Source organism: Athene noctua, chromosome 30, assembly GCF_965140245.1.
Source record: "Athene noctua chromosome 30, bAthNoc1.hap1.1, whole genome shotgun sequence".
NCBI lineage: Eukaryota > Metazoa > Chordata > Aves > Strigiformes > Strigidae > Athene > Athene noctua.
The window spans coordinates 2,572,809-2,594,658 of NC_134066.1; the positions used below are offsets into that span (position 1 = coordinate 2,572,809).

Genomic DNA, 21,850 nt, shown 5'->3' on the forward strand with positions numbered 1-21,850 from the left:
ATTGAGGTTGTGGTAAAAGCTGTTTCCAGCCCAGCTGCGAACAAACGGGAGCCCCTGGAAGAGCCGCCCCGGGCACGGGGACACTTGGAGGCAGCTGTCCTGCACGGCCTCGTCCTGTGTCCCAGCTGGGAACGTGACACGCCGCTTCCCTCCAGATCAACCCCGGCACCGCCACGGACCGAGTCCGCCAACACCCTTCACACCCGAACGCGGCTCTGCCCGCGCCCACGGCAGGACCCAGCCCGCTCCCAGCACCGGGCTGCTCTGCTCAGGCCTTCGGGCACAATCCGACCCCACGAACAAGCCCCTTGCTCGGCAGCGCCCGTCCCCGCCAGCGCGGCAGCTCCTCTGTGCCCTCTCCCCCCAAAAAAAGCTGCCATGGGGGGCAGGTCCTGGGCCAAGCTCCCTCAATCCGTCACCTCATTCCGGCCCCTCAAGGCCAGCCGTCCCAAAACGCCACCGCCAGCCCCCGGCACCCGCCCCTGAAGCCCCACTGTGGGATGGGGACGGGATCCTGAAAGCTGGGCAGCTTTTAGGGCGAGGAAACCGGACCCGCAGCAGCTGGGATTCCCTCGCCGCCCCCAGCCCAAGCAGCCTCCGGTCCCTGCCCTCCCCTCGCGCCACATCCTCCCCTCCATCCCCCCAAAACTCCTGAACCCGCTTTATGTCACCGAGAGCTCGAGCGGAACCACCTGCCAAGCCACCCCAAACCCTCACCAAGGTCCCCCCCTCCCCGCCGCAGCACCACACAATTAAAATGAACAAAAACACTAAGATATAAGTTACTGCTTAAATTATTTGTAAAACATCTTAAATTTTCTGTGACATATTTTAAATAACCCCCAGAGCCCCCCCACAATGCGTGTTCCCCAGAGGGGGCTTCAGTTCTAGCAGGGACAGAGCCCACCACTAACTGGAAGTTGATGGGGGAGGGAGCAAGGAACAGAGAAAGGGTTTCTTATCCTTTCACAGCTTCAACAACTCCGCGTTCTAAATATCAATAATAAAAGTTATATTATAATAAAATAGTTCTTCGTGAGGCAGTGGAGATCGAACAAGCCCTTTCAAGCCCCTGCAGGGGCAGCCCAGGTGGTTTAGGCTCGGGCTCTGGACAAACTCAGTAGTAAAAAGGGGTTTTACTTGGGGAGAGGAGGAAGGGGGGGGGGCGGTTCTGAGGGCAGGGGGGGCGGTCGGGGCTTGTCCGTGTTGGCGACAGCTCTAGAGCTGGTGGAAGCCCGGGGGTTCAAGAGCTCGCCGTAAGAGTGGAAGTCAAAGGCAGGGGGTTGGGTGGGCTGCATCCCCTGCGCGCTCAACAGCGAGTGCAGCATGTTGACCGTATCCTGGTAGTCACTGGCCTGGTTGATGTTGTGCCCGTTGGCCCCCGTGGGCCCCTTGTCCGATTTGCCGTGGGTGCCCCGGGCTTTGTTGGCCTGGGGTAAGGGAAGGTTGCCCGCATCCGAGCCGTGCCCCGGGAGGTGGGCTGCCCCGGGGAGGTGGGGGTAAGGGAACGGCATGCCGGGGCCTTTGGTGGCTTTGCCGACTTTGGGCTGGTGCTCGTGGGCCGCGGCCGCCGCCGCTTCCTCTGGCAGGGGCCGCTTGCGGGAAGAGGCGAGGGGGCCGTAGCTCTTGTGGGGCACGGCGCTGGGCTGGCTGCTGTGCTTAGAGTCTCCCGGCCGCTTGTTCACCAGGCTGCTGGGGCCGGCGCCGAGCTGGGCGTGCAAGTGTTTGTGAGAGTGGTGGTTGTGGTGGTGGTGGTGGTGATTAGAAGAGTGGCCCTTGTGTTTCTCCTTGTGCTCTCGGTTCTTGCCGCCGCTCTCGTCCGAGGAGCCGTGCCTGTCTGCGGCGCTCGGCACCTTGATCCGCATTTTTATCTCCTCCTGCTTGGAGGGGAGCGGCCTCTCCCCACCTCCACCTGCCACCGGGATCCTCAGCTTCAGGGCCGAGGCTTTGTCACTCTTCTCAGGGCCGGGAGGGCGCTCGGGGTTCTCCGAGCCGCCAATGGGAATTTTCAGGATGATGGGAGAGGGGTTGCTGTCCTGCTGGACCTCCCTCTCCCGCTGCTGCTGGACCAGGAGATTCTGCGCGGCGTAGGCGTACTGGGACCGCACGTTGGCCTCCATGTTCTCCAACTGCCGCTTCTGGGCCGCCAGCTCCTCGGCGTGCTTGGCCCGGTATTCCTTGAGCGACACTTTGGCTGAGGGAGCGTTCTTGCCGCTCTGTTTCTGATAACCAGCGCCATCTTGCTGCAAAGGATGCTCAGCAGCCGACGAGCTTTCATTAGTCCTGTGGCTGGGACCAGTGTCCAGTTTGGCTGGAGGATGCCAGTAGTCAGGCTGGGACAGATCCGCAGCGCCCTGGTCGCTGGGCGAGTCGGCCGCGGCGGGCAGAGACGGCCCCGCTCCGGCGGTCGAGGACGTCGACATGCTCATTAACCCAGCGATATTCATGTCCGAACTATTGTTCCTGGAAATCATGTTGAGGATCGTCTGCTCCGACAGGCTCTCATCTTCCCCGCGGTTGTCAGCCTTGGATTTCCTGGCTGCTTCAGAGGCCTGGAAGAAAAGCAGCGATGGGTGAGTTACTCCGGGCTGTCCCCAGAGCTGGTTTGAGGCCAGCAGCTCGCCCGGCCCGGCGCACGCTCTCACCTAGACAGACCCCCCGTGCCCCCACCCCTCCTCGTGCAACAAGGCAAGCGGGGTTGAAAAACCCCGAGTCTCTACAGGGTTAACTCAGAGCAGGCGGACTCCAGCGCTGCAGCAGCAGCATTCTGCAGACGCAGAGTGTTCAGATTCTCCCCACACACACACGCGCACGCCCTTCAGACACTGTCCTGCATTGTCAGACCAGAGACGCCACACAGCCTCGTGCACGCAGAAGAAATCAGAGCCTGTGTTCTCCTGCAAGCACCCGCGCTCCGAAACGGATTCTTACCCGCCAGTTCCGGATACGTTTAAGCCGGTTGGGAGTTTTCTCAAGGATCTGCAGGAATTCATGAGTCAGTTCTGCAGAGGAGACACAAAACCAAGCAAGAGAGTCAGAGGTGGGCAGAGCGGCACTGATCCATCAGGGCAACCCCCTGCTCACTGATGAGTGGAGCTACTGATGAGATGGAGCTACTCCAGGAGGGGAAATACTGACAACTAGTATCACTGACCACATTTAATCTCATCTCACTCTGTGCCTTTTGCCATCTCTGTTGTACCATAAAGCTGCTGCTGGAAACCTTGGCAAGACCTGAAGTCCTGGAGTCCATGAACTGGCCGGTGGCCGTGTTTGAATGGCAGACCCAGGAACAGAGATGCCAAAATAATATAAGAGCCTTTGGGGGGGAACCTCGCTCCAAAACTTACCATCTAAGAGCTCCAGAGTTACAGTGCCATCAACGTATTCCCACCAGTGCTTCCCGTCCGTGGAGACTGGGATCTCCCAGTTGGACCACTTACAAGCCAGGTGGATACAGACGCAGGCCACAACGGGAGGGGTGTACTGCAGGCTGAAGGTGGTCAGGTGCAGGCTGACGTCACCAGCAGGGAGAGAGAAACAGAAAGCCATGAACTCCCAAGCTTGAACTTCAGCACTCACAATCGCCCACTGAACAGACGCTGCACAAGAGGTGGACATGGTGGGGAAGTCCCTGCCGTTCCTCCCCCAGTACAACCCTACTGTTACGGGCGTCTCTATCCCGCTCCACAGATTTGCTCGTTCCTTCCCCGTTTTGCCGCAGGTGATTTGGGTCCAGGTAACTCTGTCAACTCAAGGGCTCGTGCGGCAGCAGCGGGACACGCTGCCGCCCCCCCGCTGCGGGGCTCTGCTCAAGCTCAGAAGAAACTCAAGATGCTTCCAAGCGCAGCTCCTGGGACGGCGTTCAAGGAGCAAACTGGCCCTCTGTGGCTTTTAGGAAGGGTCTGGTCTTTCCTAAAGGAGTTTTTAGGACAAGCACTGAAGCTTCAGCTGTGAAACAGCACCATAGACTGGAGTGACTCAGGAGCGCCTAAAGCGAGCCTGGCCGCCTATCAAGCATTTTCATTAGGAAATTAATTTGCCACGTGACAGCTCGGACGTCAGTGCGGGGAGGTCTAGGCCGCACTGAGAACAGGAGAATCGACAGACTGGGCCAGCTTCCTACTCTCCACCTGCAGGAACACCTTAGAAACCACGAGAGCAAGTCGAGGGCAGGATTTGCCCGCTGTCACCCGCAGGAACCGGCCCTTTCCAAGAGCGACTGATGGAAACGCCGCCACCGCGCAGCTACGCGCAGGCGGGCACGAGCTGCATCTCTTCGCCACGCTCGGGTTATTAAACATCATCCCATCCACGTGGTGTGGGGAGACAGAGACACGCATCAACAGCCAGAAAGTCTAAAGCCGTTTCACTGTATTTACGAAGTCAAACCCGGGGAATTCGGAGCCTTTATCCACTCTGCCAAGGTAAGAAGTGAAATTAAGGTGCACAAAGAGCCTTAACTCTGCCCCACAATGATGCCAGAAGGAAACAAAAAAAAACCATCTGTAGCTGCGCCTGATAAATCCAGCTCATCACTTAAGCACCTTAATCAGGCATTTCATGGCATCACTTTAAGGCAAAATTGAGGCTGCCTGGCTGCATTTCTTCCTTTCTGCCTGGATTTCTTTCAATTATAACCTTAACTCATAATTCCTTGGGTTTGCAATTATTGCTGCAGGGAGAAAACGCGTTTCAAGGCTGCATTTACACACACGTTACTACCACCACCTTCCCTTCACGCTAGTTTATGCAGGAAACCCACACAGTGCCCTTTGGAGCTAGACAGCACCTTCAACAATCACTTCTCCCAGCACGCTGTGGAGGGGAGCAGGTAACACCTCTCACAGGCAGAGAGGAGAAAAACAACTCGCCCAAGGCCACATGGCTTGGAAGCGTTCTCTGACTCCGCAGCTTCACCCTGTGCTAGCGCCTAAACCATCTTTTCTCCCAGTCCTCTCACAAAACCACAAGATTTTCCGTGTCCTTGACTCGGTCTGTTCCGAACGTTAACTCCACGATCTGCCTGAAGCTGGTAGTCCCACCAAAAGGGCTGCTATCAGCCTCGCAGTGAAAATCTAGTGACAAAACTACCCAGACCTCTCAAGGCGAAAAAAAAGAGAATGTTTTTTCCTTTCCAAGACTGCTTACAGAACTCTGCCCAGTCACAGAGGCCAGACAAGGTTATCATTTTCTCTTGTAACACCTCACGACTGCGTCCAACTACCCTTTTTCTCCCTTTACACCCTAGATCAGCTTTCTCTGGGGCACAGAGCATATTTTTTGCCATTTACATTCTAGATCAGCCTTCTCTGGGGCACAGACCATATTTTTTGACAATTTGCACAGCATCTAGTGCAGTGAAAACTCTGACACTCAGGTTCTAAGCAAGTACAAACACATACATTAGTTTCAAGTCTACCGTTCGGGATTTTTTTTTTTTCCCCCCAAAAAAAACCTTTCACAACTGTCTAACTCCCCACAAAAAGCAGTGAAGTTCCTGAACATCCCATCTGCCCCGCTTGTATGGTTGATTTTGCAGCTGGTTTTGACCAGCAGCTGGCAGGAGAAAGGCTTCCTGCTCTTTCTGAACCAAACCGAGCGATCCCCAGGTGCTCACAGGCTGACCAATGCCCCAGGGTCACCAGTAGCACATCTCCTCCAGATAAGACCCTCTGTCAAATATGAATCAATTGTAAAATAATAACCTGTTGGTAGCCATGAAATAGGAAGTTTGCGCCAAGTCCTTGCTGGCTGAAAGAGAAAAGAAAAAAGCAGGGCGTTAGTCTGTGTATCCTGACAAGTGTTACCACATTTTAGCACAAGAACCACAGGCCTCTCGCCACCACAGAGACACCCAGCACACTCCAACTAATTCTATGCCACAGGATTTTAGGAATTACTGCACGTAGAGAGCTTTGCGTGGCTCAGGAGAGCCACAACACCACGTCAGTCCTTTGCAGCTGCCTCTCCTTCACTGCTCATTACGGTTATTAAGGAGACTGACTGCAGGCGAGCTCTCGGGCAGCTCCGACTGAGCACTACGAGGCATTTTCACAGCTCTTCCTCTATCAAGCTGAGGTTACCCGGAGGAAAAGCCACGAGCACCCGACATCTGCCATCGCTTACCTCGCACTAGCTGTGTGCACTTCACCACGTGGGTATGGGGGTGGTCAATAGTGATCTCAAAACCTGGAAGAACACAGACATACGGCCATCAGAAAACCAGCAGCACACCCCCACAGATCTACGAACCTCACGTTTCCTGCTCCTGGGGGACAAGGCCTTCTCCCCTTCCCTCCTACAGCCCCTGCTCTCTGCTCAGAGGCAAGCAGGAATAGAGGAGCCTGTTTTCCTGTAGCCAGAAGACTCAAGTTCTCCAGTCACAAAACCCGAAGGTCACTGCTGCTGCCAGACCTCCAAGCAGCTAAATGACTTCTGCACTTGAAAGACCTCACTGAAAACAAAACAACTATTAAGGATTTTAAAAATAGCAGGACAAAGCCTCTTACAGCAGCTGGGAGGAAGGAGAAGACAATGGCATCTGCTCAAAGGAATTTCTGTCACCCAAAAAGCTAAGAGGAAGCAGACGTTTTCCCTTTGAAGGAGCCTACAGCACTAAAGACAACTGAACTTAATCCTCACTTCAGTTTCCTATTCAGTTTGGGCATTATGCTTTAAAGAAACAACAAAAAAAAAATTATTAAGATCGGTCCATGTGTGCAACAGATTTGGTTCTTCCCATGCAGAACATTCTAGAAGAACTGGGACGTTAAAAAAGGCAACTGGAGAACCGAGTCATTGCAGAACTGGGGTCACACTTTAGGCACCAGTTTGCCAGGCCAGTGCATGTGACCCATCGACAGAGCTGCCCCTCCTGAGCTTTTACTCTGAACCGAGTCAGAAATAACGCAGTAATAACTCAAGAACTACTGAGTATTTTGGAGTGGAACGCTATCTACAAACTGCCTCTGAAACGGAACGTATGTTAGTGAAAACAAGTTTTAACAGTACATTTTAGAAAGGAACGGGATACCGGATCCAACGGCCACAGCCCTAAATGTAGGCTCCAGCTTCTACTTTCAAAAAAACCCCAAAACTGTTGCTGGTTTGGAGTTTGTTGTTTTTTTGTGGTTTTTTTTTTCACGTTCAGCTAACTGATCAAAATATTAGCTTTCAACTCAGGTTTTGTTAGACATCTCTCAGTGCAAACTGCTTCCTGGCCACAGGACTAGAGCATTATCAAGTTTAACAGCACAACGGAGGACAGCGACCGGTTGTCCAAGCAGTACAAAACCTGTTGTGAAGGGGGGGGGTTTTAAAAAAAAAGGGAAAAAAAAAAAAAAAAAGAGACGAGCCACACTTCCACGCTTTAATTTCTCTGAGCATTGAACCTGACACAAGTTACACCTGCAAAAATTGATGTTAAAAGGAAAACAGAAGGAGCGGGTGTGAAAAAATAGAGTTTGTTGCCTGGACTCTTGCTCTCCCACTGGCCAGCTGTACATCTGCCCTCCAGCTGTGGAGAAGACTGTGCGGTTAGGCTCTCCGCTCTGCGGAACACTCCTGGGTCTGGGATTCGTGTGGCAGCCCGTCCGCTTTGAAAAACTTACCCAGGGTCTGCAGTATTATGCTCTCTAGAATGACCAGGTCTTGGGCTTGTTGCAGGTAAGCCTGGGGTTGAGAGGACAGGCAAGTTACTCACGATGAGGCACTCCGTATAAAGCCTGCACATTTCTAACACCCTTTTCTCAGGGAGGCAAAAATAGCAAAGGGGAATCTTTAGGCCGATCTGCACTGGGGGAACTGGCACAGATTCCCTGCCAGAAAAGAGAAAGCAGAGCGCTGGGGCAGACCCGCTCCCCTGCTAGTGCTTCTGCTAGGGGATGGCTGCTTCGGGATCCACAGCGGCCCTCTCAGTCCTGGTCCCTCGCACTGCACGGGGCGGCTATACGAGCAGTACAGGAGAGGAATTAGCTGCTTTTTTTTTTGTTTTTGTTTTTTTCCTTAAGCTTTCCTGGATAAAGCTGCCCCTTTTCAGCAGGGTTGGCTGCTCAGTTCCAGGTAAGACGGGCTGTCTCGAGAGATGGGAAATCGGCAACGTTTTTAATAAACCCACCATTAAACGTGTGGGGACAGAACGGAACCAAACTGCGCACACCACCTTCTGCTCTGCCACAGACACTACTCAATCGCAGCAGCCAACATCCACGCCCTCCTCAGAAGCTTTTCACGCAGACAACGTTACACAGTCACATTTGCAGCAGCACAGCAGAGGAGAACGGAAGAGAGGTTGCCACAGAGCAGGAAAGAAAAGCCTTCTGCTGTACAGAAGCCAAAAAGCTCTCGGTAGTGTAAGAGCAGTCGAATTGGAAAGCTGTCACTGCCCATCCTAGGACACAGCCGCTTGCTTAGAGCGCGGGTCCTGCTGACCCCGATTTAGAGACGCTGTAGCCACGCGGTTCAGGATGCAGCACGCTTCCGCCATTCCCATTCCTCGGGCCTCCGCTCCTCGCTTCAGAGCCCAGTTCTCCAATCTCGACACTTACCTCGCTCTTGGTGTCTAGAGGAGTTTCCTGGTGATGCAGACAGGCATGTGCTACCTTGATTACGTGCTCCAGCTTACGAGGCTGCTCCTCCACCTTGGCTGCCAAGAACAGAGCTGCCGGTACCACCGACTTTGAAAGAAAAAAAAAAAATTTTTTTTAAAGTTAGCAAGTCCACGATTAAAACAGATAAATCAAGGTAATTCTTACATCTAAAACAAATATTCTGTTAGGAAACAAAGTTTTTACAAACCCAACCACCACCAGGACGGAAAAGGGTCTCTGTTGACTACTGACAGCTACCAACGAGCCCTCCCCTTTCCAAAGCCGCTCCCCAGGGTCGGGCCCATCATGTCACCCCCCAGCTGGTTGCCAGGCAACAGCAGAAGCAGAACTAGGGTGGGTTCCCGGTGCCCCCCACCCCGCCAGAGCCCAGCACACTTACGTTCCTGTGGAACTGGGTGAAGGACTGCACCATATAGAAGCGGTGCATGTACACGATGGCCGTGTTGATGGTCAACTGGGAGCTGAGGGGGTCGTTAAGGAAACACACGGCCCCGGCAACGACACCTGAGCAAAGCCCGTAACGTCCCACCGGCACCGGGCCGGGCCCAGCCTTCCCCGCACCCCAGCACAGCCCTCCCCGCTTCCAGCCTCACTCTCCCGGCAGCCGGGGCCGACTCTCCGCACTCCCGAAGCGGGCCTGGCATTCCTCACTCCCAAAACGCGCTCGGCAATCCCCGCTCCCGGGCCAGGCCCGGCCTTCCCCGCACCCCGGCACAGCTCCCCCCGCACCCGTCCGCGGCTCTCCCCGCTCCCGCAGCGGCCTTCTCCATACCCGGGGCCTAACGCTCCCCGCGGCCAACCCCGGTTCTCCCCACCCCCTAGGCCGGGCCAAGCGCGGCGGCACCTAAGCGCAGGCCGCGCGGCCTAGCGCGGCCGGATACACGTTGAGACGCTGCCCCATGTCCTGCAGCAGGTTGGCCGCCTGCTGCCGGTACGAGAGCTCCTTATCTGGGTCGAGCCCGGCGCGGCGCGAAGGGCTCCGGTCCAGCTGCTCGCGGGTGAAGTACCAGCGCCGCCCCGCCGCGCCGCCGGCCCCGCCGCCCGCTGAGGCCTCCATGGCGATCTGCGCCCGCGCGCGCACGCACGCACGCACGGGCGGGCAGACGCACGCACGCACGCCCCGCCGCCGAGCGGAGGGAGGGAGGGAAGGAAAGATGGGGGAAGAGCGGCAGCAGCGCGCACGCACGGCGGCGCCGCGAGGCGGGGGACGAGTCTCCACGCACGCGCCGCCGGACGCGCCTGCGCGTTGTGACGCGGAAACGGTTGCCAGGGGGACGGGCCTTAGCCACGCCCCCCCGCAGCGGGCCTCCCATGAGCCCTCGGGTCTCCCATAAGCCCTTGCGCGCCCCCCCCACTCCCTTCCCGCCCCGCTACTTCCTTGTTTCCGTAGCCCGGTTCCGCCTCAAGGCCCTGCCTGGGCCTCCCCCCCCCGGGAGCCCCCCCCGCCCCACACGCCAGGCCACAGCTCGTATCCAAAGTGAGTTTTATATATAATTTATCTGTACACACGAAGGACAAAGTACCTCAGGTCTGCGCTGCGGGGGAGGGGGGGCAGGACGATGCCCCCCCCCCCCCATCCCTTTCCCCGGGCTGAGCCCCCCCCGCCCCAAAACTGCTTCAAAAAAAAAAAAAAAAAGGAAAAAAAAAAAAGTCACTTCATTAATTTTTTTTTGCATTTAAAAGGGGGGGAAGCTGCTCCCCCTCCCCTCCGGCAGCCCCACACCCCCTCCCTCCCGAAGGAGCAGGAGCCCCTGTCTGGGAAGAGCTGGGACCCCGGGGGGGGTCTTGGGGGGGCCACGAAGGTGCTTTGCCTGCGCCCCCCCAGGCAGGCGGCACTTCAATTTGGCACATGGAGGGGGCTGGGGAGACCCCCAACCCCCCCCCAGCCCTTTCCCTCGGGGAGGGCCCATCTCCCCTCTTTGGCACATGGGGGGTTTCAGCAAAGGGGGGGGGGGGCTGCACCCCAACTCCCCCCCTCTGCAAACACCCCGGTGCGGGGCTGGGAAACGCCCCCCCCCACCCCAACACACTGCCCTGGGAGGGGGGAGCAGAGCAGGGAGCATCCCCCCCCGCCCCAGCCACCTCCCTTATGTCCATTTCTCCCTTTTTCCTCTTTTTTTTTTTTTAAAATGTGTGGATTTGGGTATTTTTCCTTTTTTTGCCTGTCCCTGGCGCAGGCTGGGGCGCACCAGCCTGGGGGGGGGGAAAAGGGGGAGGGTGGTGTTGACAGGGGACACCCACAGGGGCCCCCCCCTAACTCCCTGCAGGGCCAGCATTGAGGAAATAGGTGGTCATCTCCCCCTTGCCCTTGACCTTGACCAGCCCCCGGCACTCCAGCGCGTAGCCCTTGGCCGCCAGCACCTGGTACAGGTCCGTCGTCACCTGGGGGAGGGGGATATGGGGGTGAGGGGGACATGGGGGTGAAAGGGGCTCTGGAGGGGGCCCTGTCCCCCCCGCCCAGGCTGACCTGGATGCGGTCGGGGACGCCGGTGCTGTCCATGCGGCTGGAGACGTTGACGGTGTTGCCCCAAATGTCGTACTGAGGCTTCCGCGCCCCGATCACCCCCGCCACCACCGGGCCCATGTTCAGACCTGGGGGGGGGACACGCACACACAAACACATGGGCAGAGGGTCACGGCCCCCCCGCACTGCGGCTGGGGTGAGGGCACGGGGGTGTGCGAGGGGGAAAAGGGGGGTGCAAAGGGGTGGGTGGGCAAAGGGGAGGGAGTGGGGGTGCAAAGGGGAAGGGGGGGGTCACTGTTAGAGTGTGCAAAGGGGGTGTGAGGGTCGTGTGTGCAAAAACAACGGGGGTGCAAGGGCCAGGGGGTGCAAAGGGGAAGGGGCGTGCAAAGGGATGTGGAAGGGGGTGAGGGTCTACGTGTGCAAGGGCTGGAGGGGTGTGTGACATCGGTGTGTGCGAGGGCTGTGTGTGCAAAGGGGAAAGGGTCTGCAAGGGTCTGGGTGTGCAGGGGGCGTGCAAGGGTGTGGGTGTGCAAAGAGATGTGCAAGGGCCAAGGGCTCGTGCACAAAGTACTCTGCGAAAGCCGCGCGTGCAAAAGGCCGGGAGGCGCCCACGGCTTTGCCTGTGCCGACACGTGCAAAGCCGAGCGGGCGTGCAAAGCTGACCCGTGCGAGGCCACGGCACCGACACCGCGCGTGCGAGAGGGAGCGGGGACACGCAGGGGCAGCTGCGGGGCCGAGGGGTGTCGAAGGGGCGTGTGAGGGGCGTGCGAGGGGCGTGCGAGGGGCGTGCGAGGGCGCTCACCGATCTTCATCTGGAAGTTGTTGAAGGAGTGCTCGTTGATGTACTTCATCTGCTCCATGAGGTGCATGGCGTAGTCGGCCAGCGCCGCGATGTGGCTCCGGCCCTCGCGGTCGTACGTGGAGGCGTTGAGGCCCGAGGCCGCCATGTAGGTGCTGCCGATGGTCTTGATCTTCTCCAGCTGACGGTACTTCTGCTCGCTGATGATCTGGGGGGGGCAGGCAGGGGGGGCAGTGTCACCCCTAGCCTGTCTCTGCAGGGCCCCGTGTACCCCATCTCCTGCACCCCGTCCCCTGTGTACGTGGTGCTCCGCGGCTTCTCCTGCACCCCATCTCCTGCTCCCCAGCTTCTCCAGGGCCCTGTGCACCTCATCTCCTGCACCCCATTTCCTGCACCCCATCTCCTGCTCCCCATCTCCTGCTCCCCATCCCCTGCACATGGTGCTCCGCGGCTTCTCCTGCACCCCATCTCCTGCTCCCCAGCTTCTCCAGGGCCCTGTGCACCCCATCTTCTGCTCCCTGTGCCCTGCACCCCGTCTCCTGCTCCAGGGCTTCTCTAGGGCCCTGTGCACCCCATCCCCTGCACCCCATCTCCTGCTCCCCATCTCCTGCTCCCCAGCTTCTCCAGGGCCCTGTGCACCTCATCTCCTGCACCCCATTTCCTGCACCCCATCTCCTGCTCCCTGTCCCCTGCACCCCATCTCCTGCACCCCATCCCCTGCACATGGTGCTCCGCGGCTTCTCCTGCTCCCCATCTCCTGCTCGACAGCTTCTCCAGGGCCCTGTGCACCCCATCTTCTGCTCCCTGTGCCCTGCACCCCATCTCCTGCTCCAGGGCTTCTCCAGGGCCCTGTGCACCTCACCTCCAGCACCCCATCTCCTGCACCCCGTCCCCTGCACCCCATCTCCTGCACCTCACCTCCAGCACCCCAACTCCTGCACCCCGTCCCCTGCACGTGGTGCTCCGTGGCTTCTCCTGCACCCCATCTCCTGCTCGACAGCTTCTCCAGGGCCCTGTGCACCCCATCCCCTGCACCCCATCCCCACACACGCTGCTCCCCAGCCTCCCCATCTTCTCGCCCCCCCATCCCCGCACCCCCCTCCCTGCCCTCCTTGCCCCGCGGCACCTCGTCGAAGTCGGCGATGATCTCGTTGAGCAGCCGCAGGCACTCGACGCCCTCGTTGTTGGCCTCCAGCTCGACGTAGAACTCGGAGAAGTTGCTGATGGAGGCGAACATGACGGCCACGCACTCGCAGGACTGGTAGTAGAGCTCGTCGTTGCGACGCTCCCGCGCCAAGAAATGCGCCGCCACGTCCTTGGGCAGGATGTTGTGCAGCAGGCGGCGGTTGTACGCCTGCAGCTCCTCCATCTCCTCCTTCTCGCCCGTCGCCTGCGGGGCGCAGGGGTGCAGCGTCACCCCAGGGCTGGGGTGGGGTTGGGGGGCCCCTCTCCTCACCCCCCCCCCCCCCTTTCCTCCGTCCTACCTGCAGCTTCCAGAGGAAGTCGAGGCGGGCGGTGGACTCGACCTGCTGCGCGTGCAGGTACAGCGCCAGCGCGAAGACGGCCAGGACCACGGGGGTGACGTAGCGCAGGGCCACCTTCCCCTCCGCCGGGCTGCGGGAGCCCCCCGCCCGCTCAGACGGCGGCTGGGACCCCCACCGGGGACCCCAAACCTGCACCCAGACCCCAGAGCGGCCCCCACCCAAGGGATCCCCTGAGATTCACCCCGAAGCTGCCCCCACCCAAGGGAACCCCCGAGATTCACCCACCCCAGGGACCCCAAAGCTGCCCCCACCCAAGGGATCCCCTGAGATTCATCCACCCCAGGGACCCCAAACCTGCCCCCAGCCCCCAAACCTGCCCCCACCCAAGGGATCCCCTGAGATTCACCCACCCCAGGGACCCCAAAGCTGCCCCCACCCAAGGGATCCCGAGATTCACCCACCCCAGGGACCCCAAACCTGCCCCCAGACCCCAAACCTGCCCCCACCCAAGGGAACCCCCAAGATTCACCCACCCCAGGGACCCCAAACCTGCACCCCGCCCCTACTCCCCTTCCCCCCACTTGTCCCAGTTCCCCACCAGTCCCAGGCCCCCACTCACCATTCACCCTGGGTCACATTGAAGGGGCTGGGGGGGGTAGAGGAGAGAGGGGGGGGCAGGTTAGTGTGGTGGGGACTCGACTCGCAGGGTGGGGACCCCCAGGGAGGGGTTGTGGGGGGGGAACAGCGGGCACTCACAGGGCGTTGGCCACCACCAGCAGGTCGGCGTTGTCGAAGAGGGTGGCCTGGGGCCCCTCCACCAGCACCAGGTAGGTGGCCTCGATGGCCACCATGAGCAGCAGCTTGCCGATGCTGCTGATGTGCAGGAAGACGGAGCAGGCCAGCAGGCTCAGCACCACGCTGTAGCTGAAGTACTGCGGGAGAGGGGCCGCGGGGAGGCACCGGCACCCCCCTGGGGAGCCCCTGCCCACACCCACGGGGACCTTGCACCCACGGGGACACCCTGCCGGCACTCTGCGCCCTCAGGGGCTCTGTGCCAGCTCCCCGTGGAGGACCTTGCACCCGGAGGGACCTGTGCCAGCACCCTGGATCTGCGGGGACCCTGGCACAGCACCCTGTACTCATAGGGACACTGCACCTGCAGCACCCTGCGCCTTCAGGGGCCCTGTGCCAGCACCCCGTACCCTCAGGGACCCTGCGCCGGCATCCTTGGGGACACTGTGCCCACAGGGACCCTGCGCCAGCACCCCGTACCCTCAGGGACCCCATGCCAGCACCCCATACTCTCAGGGACCCCGTGCTAGCACCCGTGGGGACACTGTGCCTGCAGGGACCCCGTGCCAGCACCCCGTACCCTCGGGGACCCCATGCCAGCACCCTTGGGGACACTGTGCCCGCAGGGACCCCGTGCCAGCACTCTGTACCCTCGGGGACCCCGTGCTAGCACCCGTGGGGACACTGTGCCCGCAGGGACCCCGTGCCAGCACCCCGTACCCTCGGGGACCCCATGCCAGCACCCTTGGGGACACTGTGCCCGCAGGGACCCCGTGCCAGCACTCTGTACCCTCGGGGACCCCATGCCAGCACCCTTGGGGACACTGTGCCCACAGGGACCCCGTGCCAGTGCCCACAGGGACTGAAGCCAGCACCCTGAAACTTTGGGGACCCCATTCCAGCACCCTGGGGGACACTGCACCCATGGGGACCCCCCGCCAGCATCCTGCATCCTCAGGGACCCCGCGCCAGCACCCACGGAGGGACCTTACACCTGCAGGGACCCACATAGGGCCCCGTCCCAGTGCCCTGCGGCCGTGGGAGCCCCGCACCCACGGGTGCCCCGTGGCCACTCACCTCAGGGAAGTCGCAGGCCAGCCCGTCGCGGTGGCAGGGGCCCGCGGGGGTCCCCAGGGAGAAGTTGAGGGCCCGGAGCTGGCAGGGACCCACGGCCTCGGGGGTGACGTTGAGCTGGCGGGCGGCGCAGTCCCGCAGGGCCACCCGGCTGCAGGCGAACTGGGGAAGGATTGGGGGGGGGGGGGGTGAGAGGCGTGAGCTGGTGCCCCACAGCCCCTGCAGCACCCCGCACCCCCCCACCCCACGTCCCTACCATGTTGACGAAGGCGGCGACGAAGACGAGGAGGACGGTGAACACCCCGATGACGGTGCTGTGGGCGCGGGACTGGACGATGTTGCGGGAGAGCCGCTGCAGGGCGGCGGGGAAGAGCTGGGGGGGGACAGAAAGAAAACCCCGTTATGCGTGGCTGAGCCCCCCCAACACCCCCTCCCACCCATCAGCCCCGTACTCACGGTGACGCAGGAGTAGATGGCGCAAACGAAGAGGATGGCAGCGAGGAGGATGAAGATGCCGACGTAGACGCCGAGCATCAGCGGGGAGCTGAGGAGAGAGGCGGCCGTGAGCGCCTGGGGGGGGTGTGGAGAGCGGGGGGCTGGGGTTTGGGGGGGCTGCGGCACTCACTGGGGGAACACCACGATCTGGAGGCAGCAGATGAAGCAGAAGACAAGGAGGGTGCAGGCCACGTAGCCACCAAAGCGGTCGTCCACCTTCTTGGAGTACTGCGGGGCGGGGGGGTGGAGAGGGGTGAGCTGGGCTGGATGGAGGCGGGGGGACAGAGGGGGACAGAGGGGACCCCGAGGGACGAGAGGGAGAGGATGGCGGGGACTCCCCAGATCAGAGGGGACAGAGATGACCCACAGCTGGGATGGAGACGGCGGAGGGCACCAGGAAACCAGCGCAGGGAGGACCCCAGGGGACGGGGGTGAGATGAGGGGGGGCAAAGGGACAAGAGGGGACTTTGGGGGACAGAGGGGACCGCAGGGCTGGGCCGGAGGGTCCCCCACCTTCTTCTCCAGCTCGGGCGTCTGGAAGGTGAGCAGGAACTTCTTGACGTGGTCCTTGCGGAGCTGGTCGATGCTGCGGGCGTCGATGGCCCGGCTCAGGAACTCGTCCACCTCGTCCTCGGGGTTAAGGGCCTCCTGGGCGCCACGGCTGGGGGCAGCGGCGGGTCAGGGCCACCCCCAGGCCCCCGGCTCTGCCCCAGGGAGGGGCTGGCCGCGACCCCCCGGGGTACCCCAGCATGGGGACACTTACTTGTCCTTGCTGGAGTCATCGATGCCCTGGGGGGACACGAGAGGGGGGTGTCAGGGACACTGGCATGGATGGGGGGGATCCCCATAGGTGACAAGGACAGGGGTCATCCCCCAGGTCACTAAGGATGGGTGACAGAGTCCCAGTGGTAATGAGGAGGGGGGGGGGGTATCCCCAAGGGCCCCCCAAACTTGGCACAGATCGGGGGGGTTCCCCAAGGGTCTGAAAGGGAGGAGGGAGATGTCTGACACCAGTGAGGATGGGGGACCCTGAGGGTCCCCGAGGACAGGGGGCATCCCCAAGGGCTGGTGAGGATGGGGGGGGGGGTCCACCTGGGGGTCCCCATGAGCTGCTGAAGGCCGGGGGGGATCCCCGAGGGATGGGGGGGAGGGATGGGGGGACACCCGGGCGTTCCCCGAGGCCGTGGGCTGGGGCAGGCGGGAGGAAGCAGCCGCGGGCTGCGGGCAGGGCTGGGGAAGCCGGTGAGCAGCTGATACCACCACAGTGGGAGGGGGGGCCCCCATGCCCGACGTCCCCCCCCCCTCGCCGTGAGGCCGCTCACCATCTGCCGGAAGGCCTTGGAGTCCTTGGTGCGGGAGAAGGAGCGCTCGGGCACCCAGCGCGGCACCAGCCCCTCCGTCGAGTTGGCCCGAGCCCGCTGCAGCTTGGCCAGGATGGCTTTCTCCTCCTTCTGCGGGGCAACACAGCCGTGAGCAAGGGGATGGGGGGGGCCAGCCTCCCCCAAAACCGCGTCCCGTTCCTCCCCCACAAATTCTCCCCAACTGACGCGCTTCTGGCTGCAGCCGACGATGAGGAAGGTCTCGATGTTGTGCTCCTTGAGGTAGGCGTTGCGCTCGCCCCCGTGGCCCGGCTCCACCTCGTAGTCCCCGTTCAGGTACTGCAGCGTCGCCCAGGTGATGTGGATGCGCCTGGAGACGGGGAAGGGGTGAGGACGGCGCTGAGCCCCCCCCCCCCGGCTTTGCCCCGCGTCCCCCCACCCTGATCCCATCCCGCCTTTCCCCCCCAGCCCCGGCTCACCCGGCTTTGCCACCCGCTTCCATGTGGTTGGCGAGGGTGACGTCGTTGGACCAGACGTCGAACTGCCACTTGCGCAGGCCCAGGACGCCGCAGTGCACCCGCCCGCTGTGGATCCCCACGCGCATGTTCACGTTCACCCCCGTCACCTCGCGCACCAGCCTGCGGGACGGCACCGCGTCAGCCCCGAGGAGGGCACCCAGGGCCCCCCCCCGACCCTGGGGACAGGCGTGACCCCCCCCCCAACTCACGAGATGGCCTCGATCATGTCGACCCCCATCTCCACGCAGCAGTGCGCGTGGTCCCCGCGCGCCTCCGGCAGCCCCGACACGCAGTAGTAGCAGTCCCCGAGGATCTTGATGCGTAGGCAGTGGTTCTCCTTTTTGGGGGAAAAAACAACGGGGAGGTCAGGTGTTGGGGGGGGACACGGCTCTGGGGACGCCCGTTAAGCCCACCCCGGCCCCGCCGCTCACCGCCGCCAGCTTGTCGAAGCGAGCGAAGAGCTCGTTGAGCGTCATCACCAGCTCCTGGGCCGTGCACTGCGAGGCCAGGCTGGTGAAGCCCTCGATGTCCGCGAAGAGGATGCTGCCGGGAGGAAGAGCGTGGGCTGGAGAGGGACCACACAGCACCCCGGACCCCCTTCCCCTGGTGACACCCCCCCTTCCCCAAAACCCCTCCGCCCTCCCGCCCCGCGGCACCTGACGTTATCGTGCTTCTGGATGTAAATCTTGTGGAACATCATGTCCTCCTTCTTGGTGTTGATGTCCTCCTTCATCTCCATGGCCACGTGCTGGGGCAGCACCGAGAGCAGCAGGCGCTCCTGCACCCCAACACCACCGCGTTACCGGGGGGCCGGGGCCCTGACGGACCCCCCCAGCCCGGCACGGGACCCCCCCCGCCAGCCCGTCCCACCTGCTGGCGGTTCTCGCGCTGGAGGTGCAGGCGCGCCTGGATGTAGCCGCGGGTCTCCTGGAAGGCCTGACGCTGCGACACCTCGGCCGGGTAGTGGGTGCAGACCCCCACCACGTTGGTGCAGAGGAAGATCAGGGCGTTGGCGCTGAGCTGGCGGGGAAGGTGGGCTCAGCGCGGCCACCCAGGGACACCCCCACCCCCCCCCCAGCCCCACGGAGAGACCTGTCACCCTCCTCTGCACCCCAAAAACACGGGGCTGGGATGAGGGGTGGTGGTCAAAGGTGGGGTGACACACGGGGGACGCAAGGTGGGGGGATGCGGGGACCTGGGGACACGGGGAGGGGGCGATGTGGGGCACCTCGGGAGATGGGAAACCCGGGAGGGGGGGGGGGCTGCAGGGACATGGGGGACCTGGAGACCCAGAGCAGGGGGACATGGGGCACCTGGGGCTGCAGGGAACCGGGACACGGGGGACGCAGGGACGTGGGGACCCAGCGTAGGGGCGACGCGGGGACCTGGGGACCCAGGGACGTGGCGATAGAGGAAACCAGGGCTGGGGGGACGCGGGGCTGGGGGGACCCGGGGCCGCGGCCAAGCCCCGCGGGCCCTCGGGAAGCGGAGGAAGCCGGGGGAGGGCCGGGAAGCGGAGATGGCGGCAGCGGGAGCGCTGCGGTTTCCCCCCTCCCCGTCCCCGTCCCCCGGGAGCGGGGCCAGGGCTATTTATAGCACCGGGGCGAGCTGGGAGCGGGGCCCTCGCACCCACCCGCCGTCCCCGTCGCATCCCCCCGGCCGGGGGCCACGGCCACACCGCTCCCACCCTGCGGGGATTCACCCCTTTCCGTCAGTGTCCCCCCCCGAGCCCCGCTGGCCTCAGCGTCCCCCCACCCCGGGCATCGCGTTCCTCGTCCTGCGCCCATGGGGACAGCACGTGGCCCCGGCCCCGGCCAGGCAGGGCGAGGGTGACCCCGCACAAGGAGGGGGGGGGCACAGCGAGGCGCTGCTGGGGGCCGGGAACACACAGCCCTGGGGACAAGGGGACCCCCCCCCCCGTGCCCCCCTGGGTGTGCAGCACCCCACTGGGGTCCTCCATCACCCGGGGGGGGGGGGGCAGGACAGGGGACACTACCAGGGTCCCAGCCTCTCTGGGTGGCAGCCACCCCCCCCCTGCCCTGGTGCCCTGGCCCTGCATCCCCCCTCGGGGGTTTCCACCGGCCCCACAACGGGGGCTTTGTGGGTGCACCCCCCCCCGCCAGCGCAGCCCACAATGGCGGGTCTGTGCGCGGCCCCGCCGGGACGAGCGGCCCCCTCACACCCCCCCCCCCCCCATGCGGGGCTGCAGCCACACCACAGGCAGCACCCACAGGACTCTGGCGACCCCCCACCCCCCAGGGACCCCCCCGTACCCACCCCCAAGCAGCCGAGGGGCCCCTCCCGCCTCCAGAATCTTCCACGGGCAGAAACATCAAGCGCACAAAAGCCCAATTTTGCAGAGAGGGACTCGGGGAGCTGCCGGCGGGGTGGGACCGGGGTCGGGAGGGGGGGGATAACCTCTGCGCTGCACGACACCCCCTGGGGGAGGGATTTGGGGGTGTCCCCCCCCGCCCTACCTGCTTCCAGAGGAAGGGGTCGTCGGCGTTGCGGTGCCAGGCGATGGCGAGGTGCAGGGCGGAGAGGAGGCCGCCGGCCAGCACGGCCGCCCGCATCCGCACCGGCAGCAGCGTGTAGGTGATGTAGATGAAGAAGACGCTCCACCAGACGCCCTCGGCCGCGCTGCGGGGCGCGACGGCCACCGTCCCCAGCGCCTGCACCCCGGCCAGGAGCCCCAACACCACGTAGCTCACCACCCACATGTAGTCCTGGGGGAAGGCGCTGCGGCTGCACAGCACCATCAGAAGCAAGAAAAGGGCCGTGGCGCCGGCCAAGACGGCGGCCGCCGGCACGTGCGGGGTGCCGGGGAGGCAGTGGAAGAGCAGCATCACCCCGCAGACCAGCACCAGCACCCCCATCAGCACCGTCAGGCTGCTCTGGTTCATCTGGAAGAAGTAGCGCTGGTAAAGCCGCTCCAGTTTGGCCGACTGGAAACGTTTGGAGCGGAAAACCTGGAGCAGGCGCCGCCAGCACTCGCCGGCCGACGGCCGCCCCCCGTGGCCCCCGGCCCCCTTGGGCCCTTTGGCTTCGCCATCCTCCAAGCCCAGGTCCACCGATTTAAGCCCCAGGTCGCCCGTGGGCCCTTTCTTGCCGTAGTGGTCCTCCTGCCAGGTGCAGCGTAGCCCCCGGGGGGGCCCCGCGCCCCGCTCCATCTCAGGGTCCTGCAGGCAGCTCATGTAGCGGGGGCCGCAGAGGGTGGCGCGGGGCCGGGGGCCCTTCTTGCCGTTGCGCTCCCCCCATGCCGTCTTCCGCTCGTCCACTTTGGGCACCAGGATGCCGCTGAACCACGACATGCTGCGGGCACCGGGAGGGGGTCAGCGCTCCGCGGCCCCCCCCGTCCCGCCCCGACACCCCGACACCCCGACGGGGGCACCCCGGTGCCCACGAGGGTGGCAAGGCTGTGTACTCCCACCCTGCAGGGGCCCCGGTGTCCCCCCCCGCCCCCCCGTGGCGGACGCAGACCCCCCCAGCCCCCGGTTCTCCCACCATGGCCCCTGCGGGAATGGCCGAGGCCGGTGTCCCGGTGTCCCCGTGTCCCGGTGTCCCGGTGCTTGGCCCTGCCGAGGCCGCCCTGAACCCGTCCTGCCCCGGCGCAGCGACCTGCGGCAAAGCTGGAACCGGCCCCGGTGTCCCGGCCCTGTTTGTCTTGAACGGCGGCCAACGGGCTGGACCGGGTACCGCGGCCCCCGGGGCACCGGGAACCAGCCGGGACGTGGCAGCCGGTCCCAGCCCCGGGGCGAACGGCGGTGGGGAACGGCCACCCGGGAAAGGGCCGGCCCCGGCGGCCGCCTCTCTGCCTGTCCGCTGCCTGCTCCGGGCACGGCCCGCGGGGAGCCCCGCCGAGCCCGGCCCGCTCACCCCGCACCGCCAGCGCCCTCCCGCCGCCGCCCCGGGCAGCCCCCGGGGGCCGCCCCGCTCCCGCCGCCCCGGGGCCCAGCCCGGTGTGTCCCCCCCCCCCCCGCTCCCCGCGCAACGCAACGCCCCGGTCCCGATCGCCGCCGCCCCGGTACGCCCGGTCGGCCCCGCTCACCTCCGCCTCCGGCGCCGCCGCCCGCGGGGCCCCGCGCCCCGGTACGGCCCCGCCGCCGCCGCCCGCTTCTACACGGCGGCCGCGCTGCACCCCCGCCGCCTCATCCTGCGCCCAGGCCGGGCCCCCGGTGGCGGCCCCGGTCCCGGCCGCAGCCCCGGTCCCGGCCCAGCCCCGGCCGGTGCCCGCCCCCCCACCCCCCCCCCCGCGCCCGGATCCGCTCCCGGGTGCTCCCGGCCGGCGGCCTT

The 21,850-nt window shown here is 63.5% G+C and overlaps 2 protein-coding genes across 5 annotated transcripts; both read right to left on the reverse strand.

Annotated features, from left to right (window-relative positions):
* Positions 1-782: 782 nt before the first annotated feature.
* CCNT1 (cyclin T1) lies at positions 783-9,876 on the reverse strand. Of its 4 annotated transcripts, XM_074929693.1 has the most exons (10): positions 9,494-9,876; positions 8,992-9,073; positions 8,550-8,678; positions 7,614-7,674; positions 6,130-6,192; positions 5,709-5,754; positions 3,351-3,514; positions 2,932-3,002; positions 2,070-2,552; positions 783-2,039 (listed from the first exon to the last, which is right to left on the reverse strand). In XM_074929693.1, the coding sequence occupies exons 1-10, from the start codon at positions 9,667-9,669 to the stop codon at positions 1,137-1,139; spliced, it is 2,178 nt and encodes a 725-aa protein (XP_074785794.1). In that variant the 5' UTR covers positions 9,670-9,876; the 3' UTR covers positions 783-1,136. The 4 variants fall into 4 exon arrangements, with proteins under 4 accessions (XP_074785794.1, XP_074785793.1, XP_074785795.1 ...); XM_074929692.1 differs by having other exon boundaries at positions 783-2,552; positions 9,494-9,872; XM_074929694.1 differs by lacking the exons at positions 3,351-3,514; positions 5,709-5,754 and having other exon boundaries at positions 783-2,552; positions 9,494-9,875.
* Positions 9,877-10,286: 410 nt separating this feature from the next.
* ADCY6 (adenylate cyclase 6) lies at positions 10,287-21,743 on the reverse strand. The gene is made up of 22 exons (XM_074929681.1): positions 21,606-21,743; positions 20,035-20,869; positions 18,428-18,577; positions 18,214-18,335; positions 17,989-18,100; positions 17,767-17,894; positions 17,519-17,677; positions 17,268-17,409; positions 17,043-17,171; positions 16,484-16,509; positions 16,234-16,381; positions 15,851-15,948; positions 15,682-15,769; positions 15,482-15,598; positions 15,229-15,387; positions 14,116-14,291; positions 13,979-14,005; positions 13,360-13,489; positions 13,002-13,265; positions 11,879-12,083; positions 11,080-11,204; positions 10,287-10,994 (listed from the first exon to the last, which is right to left on the reverse strand). Exons 2-22 carry the CDS (start codon positions 20,866-20,868, stop codon positions 10,866-10,868), a joined length of 3,468 nt encoding a protein of 1,155 aa, XP_074785782.1. The 5' UTR covers position 20,869; positions 21,606-21,743; the 3' UTR covers positions 10,287-10,865.
* Between the last annotated feature and the right edge of the window lie 107 nt (positions 21,744-21,850).